Raw genomic sequence first — 15,908 nt, forward strand, 5'->3', positions numbered from 1 at the left:
CAGCTCCTGTCTGGAGGGGAGATAAGAAGGCAAAGCGGGACAGAAGCTGGCTGAATGGACACAGAAATACATGGTGGAGAGAAGGAGTGTGCTGTGTCATTAGAGGGAGAGCAACTAGAATAGATAGCAAGGTGTATATAAATTTTTGTATGACTGACTGACTTGATCTGTAAACTTTCAATTAAAGCACAATAAAAATAAAAAAAAAAAAAGAAACTGCCACAGCCACCCCAACCTACAGCAACCACCACCCTGATAAGTCAGCAGCCATCAATATCAAGCAAAACCCTCCACCAGCAAAAAGACTACAAACCACTGAAAGTTCAGATGATGGCTAGCGTTTTTTAGCAATAAAGAATTTTTTAATTAAGGTACATACATTGTTTTTTTAGACATAATGCTATTGCACACTTAATAAAACATTTAATACACTACCAAAAAAAAAAAACCCACTGCCATCGAGTCGATTTTGACTCATAGCAAGAGACTACAGTACAGTATAAACATAACTTTTATACCTAAAAAAAAATATGCACTGGGAAATCAAAAAACTCACATAACTTGCTTTATTGTGATATTCACTTTATTGTGGTGGTGTGGAACTGAACCCACAATATCTCCGAGGCATGCCTGTATAAAGTGTAAGTACATAATGTATTGTAGGACTCGTTAACATATAGAAATGTAATATATTTGCCAATAAAAGCACAAAGGAGGTGGGTGGGAGCAACACTGTAATAAGCTAAAGAAATGACTACAAACACTAAAGTAAAAACTATAAAAATGTGTTGTTCGGTTTGTAACATTAACAGATGTAATAGGCATAGCAACGCTACAAAAAGGAAGAAGGGGATAGTTACACAGCAGTAACTTTTCTATATGTATCACTAGAATTGAGTTAGTATAAATCTGAAATGATTTTGAGTAAGTTAAAGATGTATATGGTAAAGTCTTGAGTAGCCACCAAAAAAAAAAAAAAAATACAGTGGCAAAAAATTGCTAAGAAAATTAAAATGCTATATTAAAAAACAGTCGCTTGGAGGCAGGGCCAAGATGGCAGAATAGCCAGACTCTTCCTGCGATCCCTCTAACAACAAAAAAAATGAAAAAACAAGTGAAACAATTGTATTTATGACAAGCTATAAGCCCTGAACATCAAAGGCAAAGTTAGAAAACAGACTGAGCAGCAGCTGGAGGGAGACACGGTTCAGAAGCAGAGAGGAGTCATGGGACCTGAATCACCGGGATCCCTCAGGCACCATTCCCAGGAGCAGCTGTGGCAGGCTGGTGGTAGCATTCGGCTGCAGTTTCTTCAGGGAGAAGCAGCCAGCCCGCATAGCCTATTTACATCTCTGGAACCAGAGAAGAACGGTGCTCTCAGCAAAAGCTAAGTACTTGCATATATTTTACCATGCCCCGAGCCCCCAAGCTGGCTTCGATGGCTGTTGATTTCCCTCGGCCTGAGGTATGCTGTGCTGAGCGCCTGGAGCCATCCTCCCGGACTTGGAGTAGGAATAAATTCACAACGCACAGAAAAGATAATTTGCCAGCTCCACTACCTGGCGAGCTCAGGACAGAAGTGCCCCTGTCCAGGCATAAATAGTCCATTGACTTTGAATACGTTTCCCCTCTGCATGGACCTGTGTGGGCCTATTTTAGAAGAATAGGCCCTTGTTGGCAGACTGCAACCGTTTCAGCTGTGCAGTGAAGAGGTGGGTGTGTGATATTTGACACCACTTTGCCTATTAAATAGGGTAATCGCCTACCCACATCAGGGGCACAGGACTGGTGGCTCCACTCAGGTCACCTAGCTGCCTACGACAGGGGTCCAAGGATAACTGGTACCTCCCAGTCCTTACAAACAAAAGCATTGGGTGACCACGGTCCGTCTACAGAACCCACCCACCTGTATGCTCTAGGGAACAGGGATGCTCTTTCCTCACAGACATCCGGGGGACAGTCTCAGGCCCCTGCCTTGTTCAAAGCATAACCCTCTGCTGCAACAGGATACCAGTACCTACACCAATCACCCCTGCCCCTGTAGGACTGTAAGACAGAGCCTGTACCACACACTTGATGATCAGGAACCTGGACACATGACCTCAATTCATACAAGAAAAGTGAATGGACTCCGACACTGATACGCCTGATAACAGATCTAGCCAGCTGGTTACAGGACATCAGAGCTTCAAAGGCCAAAATAATCAAGCTAGCTCACTCAAGGAACCCACCTGGGCATAGCAAAACAAAACAAAGCAAGAAGCTACAACACAGTAAGGAAACATAAACTAATACAATAACTAACAGATGGCTCGGACAGAACAGTCAATATCAAGCCACATAAAGAAACAGACCATGATCGCCTCAACAAGCTCTCAAAACAGAATCAATGGATCTTCTAGATGAAGGTGCCATCCTGGAATTATCAGATGCAGAATTCAAAAGGTTAATATACAGAACTCTTCAAGACATCAGGAATGAAATTAGGAAGGATATCAGGCAAAACGCAGAACAAGCCAAAGAACACACAGATAAATTAGCTGAAGAAATTAAAAATGTTCTTCAAGAACATAACGAAAATTTTAATAAGCTGCAAGAATCCACAGAGAGACAGCAATCAGAAATTCAGAAGATTAATGATAAAACTAGACAGCTCAATAGAAAGTCAGAGGAGAACTGAGCAAGTGGACGGTAGAATTGGTGAGCTTGAAGATAAAGCACTTGGCACCAATATATTTGAAGAAAAATCAGATAAAACAATTTTAAAAAATGAAGCAACCTTAAGAATCATGTAGGATTCTATCAAAAGAAATAACCTGAGTGATTGGAGTACCAGAACAGGGAGGGATAACAGAAAACAAAGAGAGAACTGTTGAAGATTTATTGGCAGAAAACTTCTCTGATATCATGACAGATGAGAAGATATCCAAGATGCTCATCGAACTCCACATAAGGTAGATTCTAAAAGAAAGTCACCAAGACATATCATAAACCAATCTTGCCAAAACCAAAGACAAAGAATTTTAAGAGCAGCTAAGGATAAATGAAAAGTCACCTACAAAGAAGAGTCAATAAGAATAAGCTCGGACTACTCAGCAGAAACCATGCAGGCAAGAATTCAATGGGATGATTTCTATAAAGCACTGAAGGAAAAAAAACTGCCAGCCGAGAATCATATATCCAGCAAAACCGTCTCTCAAATATGAAGGTGAAATTAGGATATTTCCAGATAAAAAGAAGTTTAGGGAATTCGTAAAAACTAAACCAAAACTACAAGAAATTCTAAAGGGAGTTCTTTGGTTAGAAGATCAATAATACCGGGTATCAACCCAAGACTAGAACACTGGACAGACCAATCAGATGTCAACCTAGACAGGGAAATCACAAAAATACATCAAGATAAAAAAACACTGATAACAGGGAAACAGTGATGTTATTATGTAAAAGAAGACAACATTAAAACAAAGAGGGTCTAAGAAATGCAGTCATAGATCTTTCATATGGAGAGGAAGACAAGGCAATACAAAGAAATAAAAGTTAGGTTTAAACTTAGAAAAACGAGTAAATATTAAGGTAACCACAAAGGAGACAAACTATCCTACTCACCAAAAAGAGAAAAAAATACACACTCAAAAGAAACAAAACCAACCACAAATAAAGAAAAGACAATATATAAACTACTCAGCACAAAAGATTAAGTGGGAAAAAGAAACTGTCAACACACAAAGACATCAAAATGACAGCACTAAACTCATACCTATACATAATTATGCAGAATGTAAATGGACTAAATGCAAAAGAGACAGAGTGGCAGAAGGGATTAAAAAAACCACAATCCATCTATATGCTGCCTACAAGAGACACACATTAGACTTAGAGACGCAAACAAACTAAAACTCAAAGGATGGAAAAAAATGTATCAAACAAACAACAATCAAAAAAGAGCAGAAGTAGCAGTGTTAATTTCCGAAAAAACAGACATTAAAGTTAAATCTGCCACAAAGGACAAGGAAGGAAACTATATTATGATTAAAGGGACAATACACCAGGAGGGTATAACCATACTAAATATTTATGCACCCAAAGACAGGGCTGTAAGATACATAAGACAAACTCTAACAGCACTGAAAAGGGAGATAGACAGCTCCACAATTATAGTAGGAGACTACAACACACCACTTCCAGTGAAGGACAGAACATCCAAAGAGAAGCTCAATAAAGACACAGGAGGTCTAAATGCCAAAATCAACCAACTTGACCTCACAGACATATACAGAACACTCCATCCAACAACAGTCAAGTATATCTTCTTTTGTAGTAGACATGGAACGTTCTCTAGAATAGACCACATATTAGGTCATAAAACAAGCCACTGCAGAATCCAAAACATCGAAATATTTACAAAGCATTTTCTCTGACCATAAGGCCATAAAAAGTAGAAATCAGTAACAGAAAAAGCAGGGAAAAGAAATCGAACACTTGGAAACTGAACAATACCATGCTCAAAAACGAATGGGTCACAGAAGACATTAAGGATGGAACAAAGAAATTCATAGACTCCAATGAGAACGAAAACACTTCCTATCAGAACCTTTGGGACACAGCTAAAGCAGTGCTCAGAGATCAATTTATATAATTAAATGCACACATCCAAAAAGAAGAAACGGCCAAAATCAAAGAATTATCCCTATAATTTGAAAAAATAGAAAGCAACAAAAGAAACCCTCAGGCATGACAAGAAAGCAAATAATAAAAACTAAGAGCAGAATTAAATGAAATACAAAAGAAAAACAACTGAAAGAGTTAACAAGACCAAAAGTTGGTTCTTTGAAAAAATTAACAAAACTGATAAACCATTGCCCGAAGTGACAAAAGGAAGACATGTGAGGAAGCAAATAACCTGAATAAGAAATGAGATGGGCAGTATTACAATAGACCCAACTGAAATTAAAAGAATCATATCAGAATACTACAAAAAATTGTACTCTAACAAATCTGAAAACCTAGAAAAAAAAAATATTTTTTAGAAGAAAACGATGAATTCCTAAAAACACACTACCTACCTAAACTAACACAAACAGAGGTTGTTGTTGTTAGGTGCCGTCAAGTCAGTTCTGACTCATAGTGACCCTATGCACAACAGAACGATACACTGCCCAGTCCTGAGCCACCCTTAAGATCATAGTTGCGCTCGAGTTGACTATTGCAGCCACTGTGTCAATCCACCTCACTGAGGGTCTTCTTCTTTTCCACTGACCCTGTACTTTGCCAAGCATGATGTCCTTCTCCAGGGACTCCTGACAATATGTCCGAAGTATGTAAGACGCAGTCTCGCCACCCTTGCTTCCAAGGAGCATTCCGGTTGTAAGACAGATTTGTTCGTTCTTTTGGTAGTATGTGCTATATTCAACATTCTTCACCAACACCACAATTCAAAGGCGTCAATTCTTCAGTCTTCCTTATCCTTGTCCAGCTTTCACATGCATATGATGCAGCTGAAAATACCATGGCTTGGATCAGGCGCACCTTAGTCTTCAAGATGACATCTTTGCTCTTTAACACTTTAAAGAGGTCCTTTGCAGAAAATTTACCCATAAACAGAGGTAGAACAACTAAACAGACCCATAACAAAAGAATAAATTGAAAAGTTAATCAAACTCCCAGCAAAAAAAAGCCCTGGCCCATATGTCTTCACTGCAGAGTTCTATCAAACTTCCAAACAGTTAACACCACTACTACTAAAGGAATTTCAGAGCATAGAAAAGGACGGGAATACTCCCAAACTCATTCTATGAAGCCAGTATATCCCTGATACCAAAACCAGGTAAAGACTCCACAAAAATAAAATTAGAGACCTATATCCCTCACGAACATTGATGCAAAAAAAATGCTCAACAAAATTCTAGCCAATAGAATTCAACAACATATCAAAAAAAAATAATTCACCATGACCAAGTGGGATTCACACCAGGTATGCAAGGATGGTACAACAGTAGAAAAACCGATGCATGTAATCCATCGTATAAATAGAATAAAAGACAAGAACCACATAATCTTATCAATTGATGCAGAAAAGGCATTTGACAAAGTTCAACGCCCACCATGAATGCATGATAAAAACTCTCAGCAAAACAGGAATAGAAGGAAAATTCCTCAACATAGTAAAGGGCATTTATACAAAGCCAACAGCCAACATCATCTTAAATGGAGAGAGTCTGAAAGCGTTCCCCTTGAGATTGGGAACCACACAAGAATGCCCTTTATCACCACTCTTACTCAACACTGTGCTGGAGGTCCTAGCCAGAGCTCTTAGGCTAGATTAAAGGAACAAAGGGCATCCAGACTGGTATGGAAGAAGTAAAAATATCTCTATTTGCAGATGACACGATCTTATACACAGAAAACCATAAGGAATCCTCAAGAAAATTACTTAAAGTAACAGAAGAGTTCAGCAGAGTATCAGGATACAAGATAAACATACAAAAATCAGTTGGATTCCCCTACACGAACAAAAAGAACAGTGAGGAGGAAATCAGTAAATCAATACCATTTACTGTAACTCCCAAGAAGATAAAATACTTAAGAATCTTACCAGAGATGTAAAAGACCTATATAAAGAAAACTAAAAGACACTATTCCAAGAAACCAAAAGAGACCTATGTAAGTGGAAAAACATACTTGCTCATGGATAGGAAGACTTAACATGGTAAAAATATCTATTCTACCAAAAGTGATCTACAGATAGAACACAATACCGATTCAAATTCCAATGACATTTTTTAATGAGATGGAGAAAGAAATCACCAACTTCATATGGAAGGGAAAGAGGCCCCGGATAAGTAAAGTATTACTGAAAAAGAAGAACAAAGTGGGAGGCCTCATTCTACCTGAGTTTAAAACCTAATATACTGCCACAGTAGTCAAAACAGCCTGGTACTGGTACAACAACAGATACACAGACAAATGGAACAGAATTGAGAATCCAGACATAAATCCATCCACATATGACCAGCTGATATTTGAGAAAGGCCCAAAGTCAGTTAAATGGGGAAAAGACAGTCTGTTCAACAAATGGTGCTGGCACAACTGGATATCCATCTGCATAAAAATGAAACAAGACCCCCACCTCACACCATGCACAAAAACGAACTCGAAATGGATCAAAGGCCTAAATAGGAAATCTAAAACAATAAAGATCATGGAAAGAAAAATAGGGACCACGCTAGGAGCCCTAATACATGGTTTAAACAGTATACAAAACATTACTAACAATGCAGAAAAGAAACTAGATAACTAAAAAACTGGGAGCTCCTAAATATCAAACACCTATGCTCATCCAAAGACTTCACCAAAACATAAAAAGATTACCTACAGACTGGGAAAAAGTTTTTAGCTATGACATTTCCGATCAGTTTCTGATCTCTAAAATCTACATGAAACTGCAAAAACTCAACTACAAAAACAAAAACAACCCAATTAAAAATGGGCAAAGGATATGAACAGGCACTTCACTAAAGAAGACATTCAGGTAGCTAACAGATACATGAGGAAACGCTCACGATCATTAGCCATTACCAAAACCAAAAAACCAAACCCACTATCGTCAAGTCAATTCCTACTCATAGCGATCCTATAGGACAGAGTAGATCTGCCAGATAGTTTCCAAGGAGCACCTGGGGGGTTAGAACAGCCGACCTCTTGGTTAGCAGCCGTAGCACTTAACCACTATGCCACCAAGGTTCAGATGAATGCAGATCAAAACTACAACGAGATTCCATCTCACTCCAAGGCTGGCATTAATCCCAAAAAATACAAAATAATAATTGTTGGAGAGGTTGTAGAGAGACTGGAACACTTATACACTGCTGGTGGAAATGTAAAATGGTACAACCACTTTGGAAATCGATTTGGTGCTTCCTTAAAAAGCTAGAAATAGAACTATCATATGATCCAGCAATCCCACTCCTTGGAACATATCCTAGAGAAATAAGAGCCTTTTACACGAACAGATACATGCACACCCATGTTCACTGCAGCACTGTTTACAATAGCAAAAGGATGGAAGCAACCAAGATGCCCATCAATGGATGAATGGATAAATAAATTATGGTATATTCACACAGTGGATGAATCCACGAAACACTTCATAACGTGGAGGAACCTGGAAGGCATTATGCGGAGTGAAATTAATCAGCTGCAAAAGAACAAATATTGTATAAGACCACTTTTATAAGAACTCAAGAAATAGTTTAAACTGAGAAGAAAATATTCCTTGATGGTTACGAGAGGGGCAAGGGAGGGAGGGTGGGAGAGGGGTATTCACTAATTAGACAGTAGATAAGAACTATTTTAGGTAAAGGGAAAGACAACACACAATACAGGAGAGGTCAGCACAACTGGACTAAACTAAAAGCAAAGAAATTTCCTGAATAAACTGAATGCTTCGAAGGCCAGTGTAGCAGGGGTGGGGGTTTGGGGACCATGGCTTCAGGGGACATCTAAGTCAACTGGCATAATAAAATCTATAAAGATAACATTCTGCATCCCACTTTGGAGAGTGGTGTCTGGGGTCTTAAACGCTACCAAGCAGCCATCTAAGATGCATCAGTTGGTGTAAACCCACCTGGAGCAAAAGAGAATGAAGAACACCAAAGACTCAAGGTAATTATGAGCCCAAGAGACAGAGAGGGCCACATAAACCAGAGACTACATCAGCCTGAGACCAAGAGAACTAGATGGTGTCCATCTACAACCGATGACTGCCCTGACAGGGAACACAACACAGAATCCCTGATGGAGCAGGAGAACAGTGGGATGTGGACCTCCAATTCTCGTAAAAAGACCAGACTTAATGGTCTGACTGAGACTAGAAGGACTCTGTAGGTCATGGTCCTCGGATCTTCTGTTAGCCCAACACTGGAACCATTCCCAAAGCCAACTCTTCAGACAGGGATTGGACTGGACAATGGGATGGTGAGGGATGCTGGTGAAGAGTGAGCTACTTGGATCAAGTAGACACATCAGACTATGTTGGCATCTCCTGTCTGGAGGGGAGATGAGAGGGCAGAGGGGGTCAGAAATTGGCCGAATGGACACGAAAAGAAGAGTAGAGGGAAGGAGTGTGCTGTCTCATTAGGGGGAGAGCAATTAGGAATATATAGCAAGGTGTATATACATTTTCGTATGAGAGACTTACTTGATTTGTAAACTTTCACTTTAAGCACAATAAAACTTAAAAAAAAAGTCACTTAATGAAATGAAAGCAGTAAAGGAGGAAAGAGGAATATAAAAAGGTATGAGACATACAGAAAAGAAAAAACAGTAAGTAGATATAAATCTCACTGTATCCATAACATTAAATGTGAATGGATTAAATAATTCAATCAAAGTGCAGACTGTCAAAACTGGATTAAAAAACATTACCCAACTATATGTTCTCTATAAGAGATCCAGTCTGGATTCAAAGGTACAAATAGATTGAAACTAAAAGGACAGAAAAAGATTTACCAGGAGAGCAGCAACCACAGGAAACCTGAGGTGGCTATCCTAATACCAGGCAAGATAAACTTAAAAAAAAAGTTACTAGAGATAAAGAAGGGCATTTTATAATAAAAAGGTCAATCCATCAGGAAGATATAACAATTATAAACACATATGCACCTAAAATACATGAAGCAAAAACTGACAGTAATGGAGAGACAGACAATTCAATAATAATAGCTGGAGACTTCAAATGCTCAATTTTTAATAATGGATAGAACTAGACAGAGGATCAACAAGGAAACAGAAATCTTGAACAACAATTAAAACCAAGTAGACCTAAACAGACATCTATAGAACACTGCATGCAACAATAGCAGAACAGACATTCCTCTCAAGTGCACATGGAACATTCTCCAGGATAAGCCACTTCTAAATAACCAATAGATCAAAGAGGAGATCAGAAAATACTGAGATGAATGAAAATTAAGACGCAACATACCAAAACTAAAGGCTGCAACTAAAGCAGTGTTTGGAGGGAAATTCATAGCTGTAAATGCTTATATTAAAAAAGATCTCAAATCAATTACCTAACCTTTCACTTTAAAATAGAAAGAAGAGCAAACTAAACCTGTAAGCAAGCAGAAGAAAGGAAACAATAAAGATCTGAGGAGAAATTAACAAAATAGAGATTAGAAAAACAGAGACTATCAATGCAACCAAAAGCTGGTTCTTTAAAAAGATCAACAACAAAATTGATAAACTTTAGCTAAGACTGACAAAAAACACTTATAATAAAAATGGAAAAAATTCAAATTACTATTACTAGAATCAGAAAAGAGGGAAATTATTACTACCTTACAGACACAAAGGAAGTATTATAAAAATGTGTATACCAACGAATTAGATAACTTGGATGAAATGTACAATTTCCTAGAAAGACACAAGCCAAAAAAACCAAACCCACTGGCGCTGAGTCAATTTGCCTCACAGTGACCCTGCAGAAGAGGAGGAAACACTTTCCATTTTATGTGGCCAGTGTTACCCTGATACCAAAACCAGACTAGAAAACTATCGAAAAAACCAAACCTGTCGACGTTGGCTGATTGTGACTCACAGTGCCCTACAGGACATAGCAGGCGTGTCCGATGGGGCTTCCAAGGCTATAATCTTTACGGAGGCAGACTGCCACATCTTTCTTCCATGGATTGGGCTGGTGGTTCGAACCGCCAACCTTTTGGTTAGCAGCTGAGCACTTAACCAGTACACCACCAGGGCTCCTTCTAGAGAACTAAAGACCGATATTTCTTATAAATATGGATGCAAAAAATGTTCAACAAAATAGTAGCATATCCAGCAACATATAGAAAGAAATATACACCATGATCAAGTGGGATTTATTTACCCCAGGAATGCAAGATTAACTTAACATCTGAAAATTAATACATCGATGAACATGATTTATATTTGTAAAAAAAAACTTTGTCCAGTTAAAAACATATAAACTGTTAATATTTTAGTGCTTCTACTGTTTATTCCTGCATCGACAATAACTTAATTTATAAATTTTTTCTCACATTATTCAAAAATCACGTTTGCTTTAAAACAGATTTACATTATTTTACAAAAGTGATTAATTAAACAAAACCCTACCCAACGTGAAGGATCACTGATCAAATTAATAAACAGTGCCGATAATTTAGTCCGCCGGATTTCTTGACATGTTGCACATGAAACCGCCATGAAGCATTCAGCACAAGCCTTCCGAACTCCCCAGACGTTATCAGAACAAAGCTGGAAAAACCTGGGCAGCTATGCAAGAAGGACAGGGGATTTTTAGGCAAATAAATAGGTTTCAGTAATTACTTTTATTTCATTTTCTGCTTTCATGGTGTTTTAAAGTATTAGATTTTCTTAACCAGTAGAAGACATACACAGTACTAATACTCAACAATTTTATATAAATCACACCTAACAGACAATACGATTGACTACACAAAAGACAAACACGTCCAACAAACACAGCTTAAATGTTACCCAAGAGTTTGGATTTGAGCTAGTTTTGCATTAACAGATGGTTTCAATAATGCTTCAGGTACATTAACTTGTACACTAAGTGCATGTATCTCAAGTAGTAACATTTAGGAACAGCCTGCTGTGGATTCAGTAAGTTACCAAAATACTGTGAAGGTCGCAATAAAATTTACAGGCTCCACTGAACAAACAGGAATTGATCTGTTTCACAGAGGTGGGGAGAGGTAGAACAGATTCAATGGTTCTTACACATGCCTGCATTTCTTAACAAACCGCCCTTATTACGACACAATTCAAGTGCCCAAATTATAGAATTTTAACTCCTAAACTTGTATCTTTGTAGTTTACATTCATGAGTTTGTGCTAATAAAATCTGGGGGTAAACGCATGCATTTCCAACTTGACATGCTGCTTTGTAATATATTGCTTACTCTTTCATATCTGCAGTACTTACCAACATTTCCTCCGTAGCTTGCTGGCCAACTACACTGCAAATATCTCCAAAATTGGCAGCACAGACCTACCAACAAAAGCATCACTGACATTTCAGAATATTACATATAGAGTTCTTTGAAAAGAATCTTTTAAATGTCAGGTACCGATACGTTAAGCTGTGTTCTTAAAGAGAATAAAACTGTAAAAAATACCTTTCGAACATGAAACATTCTGCAATCACAGCACATCTCACAAAACCTAGGGAGGATAAGACGTTCGGTAATGTCCTTCCCAACCATGGGAGCCATTTTGCACATTATCTGAAATAAATAAGAACAAAAACACAGTGAAAATATCTTCAAATTACGAGTTTTTCAGTTAAGTTTCTTAATATAATATAAAATTTAAGAAAATATGAAATATGATATGGCATCATTACACTGCATAAATCACAGAAAAACACTGACAGCAGCTTATTAATCCCATCTCATATACCCAAGTAGGAAACAGAAAAATAAGAGTTTAACTGCTATAACAAAATCAATCAATAAATACTAAATATACAGTAAACCTACAGAAAATCCTAAAAATTTCATTTTTGTTTATAATTTTGACCTATTAATTATTTTGCCTGGCAATTATAAACGCAAAAAAAAAAAAAGGTTACTCTTCCAAAGGAAAGATTATCCATAGGAAGGATCTTGGTTTAAGCATACCTATTTTGCTCACAAAAGACTATAAAGGCATACAACTATTGGTCTCCTCCCATCTAGAGCAAAAGAGGATGAAGGAAGCCAAAGAAGAAACTATTCCACAGGACTAACAGCCCCTGAACTATGGCCTTTTCTAGCCTGAGACCCAAAAAACTAGATGGTGCCCAGCTACCACTACCAATCGTTCTGACCAGCAACACAATAGAAGGTCCTGGAGAGAATGGAGAAAAATGTAGAACAAAACTCAAATTCCTAGAAAAGACCAGACTTGGACTGATAGAGGAACCCCGAGACTATCGCCCAAAGATATCCTTTTAACTTAGAACTGAAGTCACTCCAAAAGGTCACCTTTTAGCCAAATAATAAACTGGCTTATAAAATAAACAATATCACCCCTGAGGAATGTGCTCTCTTAAGCAATCAACTATAGGAGACCAAATGGTCAACATTTACCCAAAAGAAAGATGAGAAGACAAGAAGGGGCAGGGGAAGGTAGATAACTGGAAACAAATAGAATGGTAGTAATGACAATGCTGACACATTGTGAAAACTGTAACCAACGTCATAGGACAATCTGTATAGAAGTTGTGAAATGGGAACCTAATCTGCTGTGTAAACTTTCACCTAAAACACAATTAAAAAAATCAATTAAAGATGGTTGGCATCTGTTAAGAAAATGAGATTATAAAACCAAAACTTTTTTTTTTTTAATTGTGCTTTGGGTGAAAGTTTACAACTCAAGTTAATTTTTCATACAAAAATTTATACACATACTGATGTGTGACACTAGTTGCAATTCCTTTAATGTGACAGTGTACTTCCCCCTTTTCCACCCCAGGTTTCTCACGTACATCCAGCCAGCTCCCATCCCTCTGTGCCTTCTCATCTGGCCTCCGGACAGGGGCTGCCCATCTGTCTCGTGTATCTGCTTGAACTAAGAAGCACAACCCTCACTAGTACTATTTTATGTGTTATAGTCCAGTATAATCTTTGTCTGAAGAGTGGGCTTCGGGAATGGTTTTAGTTCTGGGTAAACAGACCAACCAGGGGCCATGGCTTCCGGGGTTCCTCCAGTCTCAGTCAGACCATTAAGTCTGGTCTTTTCACATGAATTTGAGTTCTGCATCCCACTTTTCTCCTGCTCTGTCAGGGACAAAACCAAAACTTTTGTCTGAATAAATGATCACCCATTTTTGCATATGAATAGCAAGAGAAAAATATTCAGTGCCTGGTATTTCCTTGGCAAATAACTCATTTGCTCAACATAAAAATAAATAAGTAGTTGAAGCCTTAAAAATAAAAAGACTATACAGGCAGACCTCATCCTGCAAAGTACTTACTGTTCACTGAAAATCAAGCATTTCAGGACCCTGTTCTCACTTCACAAGCCTCAGTCATCCAGAGCAAGGATACAATTCCAACATGCACGTTTCACAGTTAACTCAGTACTGGGCCAAGTGAGGACTTACTGTACTTGAAAACAAGCCCTACGTTATTTAAATAAATGCTCCCTGAAGTTACCATACAAAGAAAACTGCTAATGGACCACAACTACCACCGCCTCCACCAGACTGAGTCCGGCACAACGAGATGGTGCCCAGCTACCACCAATGACTGCTCTGACAGGGATCACAATAGACAGTCCCGGATAGAGGTGGAGAAAAATGCAGAACAAAATTCTAACTTACAGAAAAAGACCAGACTTACTGGCCTGACAGAGACTGGAGAAATCCCGAGAGTATGGCCCCCAGACACCCTTTTGGCTCAGAAATGAAGTCACTCCCGAGGTTCACTCTTCAGCCAAAGATTACATAGACTTGCAAAACAAAATGAGGCTTAAGGGGCACACTAGCCGAGGGGCAAGGACTAGAAGGCAGGAAGGGACAGGAAAGCTGGTAATGGGGAACCCAAGTTTGAGAAGGGAGAGTGTTGACATGTCAAGGGGTTGATAACCAATGTCATAAAACAATATGTGTACTAACTGTTTAATAAGCAGCTAGTTTGTTCTGTAAACCTTCATCTAAAGTTCAATTAAAAAAAAAGTGTAGAAAGAAATCTGATGGTCTGTCATCATTTATCTCTTGTATCTACTCCTAAACTACATAAAAGGCATATGGACTACAAAGAAAGAACTAAAACTGTGTCTATTCATAGATGCCATGATAATCTATGTAAAAACCCAAGGTATCTATAAAGAAGCCACTAGAACAAATAAGAGAGTTTAGGAAGGTTACAGAATTCAAGTCAGAATACAAAAACCAATTGTTTCCTTCACAACAACAAAAAGGTAATCTTTAAAAAAAAAAAATTCAATCCATTGTTTCCCAGAAGCTTAGCACACTAGGGGCCCACAGAGACACACATTTCCCCTTGCAAGCCTGTGATGGCCCCTTCTAGCCCTGCATTTCATTTCAAATTTAATGATTTGTGGCCACTTTAATAGGTACATGTTAGACAGGATAAACCCTATATAGCATGTGATATGTCCTAACATTTAATGAGCACCTACTACTGTAGTTTCTAGCAATTAACGTGCAGCACTTATGAAAATACCTCTCGGGTGGAGGGCACGGTTAGCATACAAACGTAGAAAGCGTACGTTACTTGCAGAAAAATACGGTATTAGCCAAGACAGTCGCATTTGACCTAAACTGAAAAATCACATTCTACTTACAGCCACAGCTTCTGTCTTCACATCATCATTGCTATCTGGAGCAGTTAGTTCTATAAGGACTGAGCACACTCTGGTCTCTACATCATATCGCTCAATTAGCTCCTGCTCCAGCAGAGCCAGCAAAGCTGCCTGACTGGTTTTTCTCACCTAGGAAAAAACAGTATAAAATGAGTGCACGCATGACGTAACAAACCTATCACTTGGTTTCACAGATTTGATGAGTTTTCATCTCAACTTAAAGGGATTCGTAACTGGCAAAATCTGCAAATAAAGGAGTTATGGCTACTTTCTGCTACTACTGCAAAGATAAAACTTGGTAAAACTATAACAGATTAAGTTGAACATAAAAGTCATCCTTGAAGATGATGTCACACCTCACAATGAACATTAGGACACACACCTACAAGGGTACCAGGTCAGAGTCAGCCCACAGCTATCATGAGTAATGGCATTAGAAGAGACTGGATAGATTTGGCAGACTCTCGATACATCTTGTCTAAGAAAAAAAAATTGTTGTTTTTGAAAAATAATGAAGGCAAAGTCAAGAAGAGAAAATTCAAATAAGACCACTT

The 15,908-nt window shown here is 38.3% G+C and overlaps 1 protein-coding gene across 5 annotated transcripts in view; it reads right to left on the bottom strand.

Moving 5' to 3' along the window:
* PPP4R1 (protein phosphatase 4 regulatory subunit 1) overlaps positions 1 to 15,908 on the bottom strand; it is a 105,748-nt gene that overhangs the window by 51,572 nt on the left and 38,268 nt on the right. For all 5 annotated transcript variants that reach the window (XR_010323494.1, XM_023543982.2, XM_064294724.1 and 2 more), the window contains 4 exons: positions 15,337 to 15,483; positions 12,162 to 12,269; positions 11,969 to 12,034; positions 11,134 to 11,292 (listed from right to left, as the gene is read on the bottom strand). Coding sequence is in view for 4 of the 5 variants with exons in the window: in XM_023543982.2 (XP_023399750.1) it covers positions 11,134 to 11,292; positions 11,969 to 12,034; positions 12,162 to 12,269; positions 15,337 to 15,483 (480 nt within the window). In the remaining variant the exon portion in view is untranslated. The remainder of the gene's footprint in view (positions 1 to 11,133; positions 11,293 to 11,968; positions 12,035 to 12,161; positions 12,270 to 15,336; positions 15,484 to 15,908) is intronic.

This window comes from Loxodonta africana, chromosome 11 (genome assembly GCF_030014295.1).
Source record: "Loxodonta africana isolate mLoxAfr1 chromosome 11, mLoxAfr1.hap2, whole genome shotgun sequence".
NCBI lineage: Eukaryota > Metazoa > Chordata > Mammalia > Proboscidea > Elephantidae > Loxodonta > Loxodonta africana.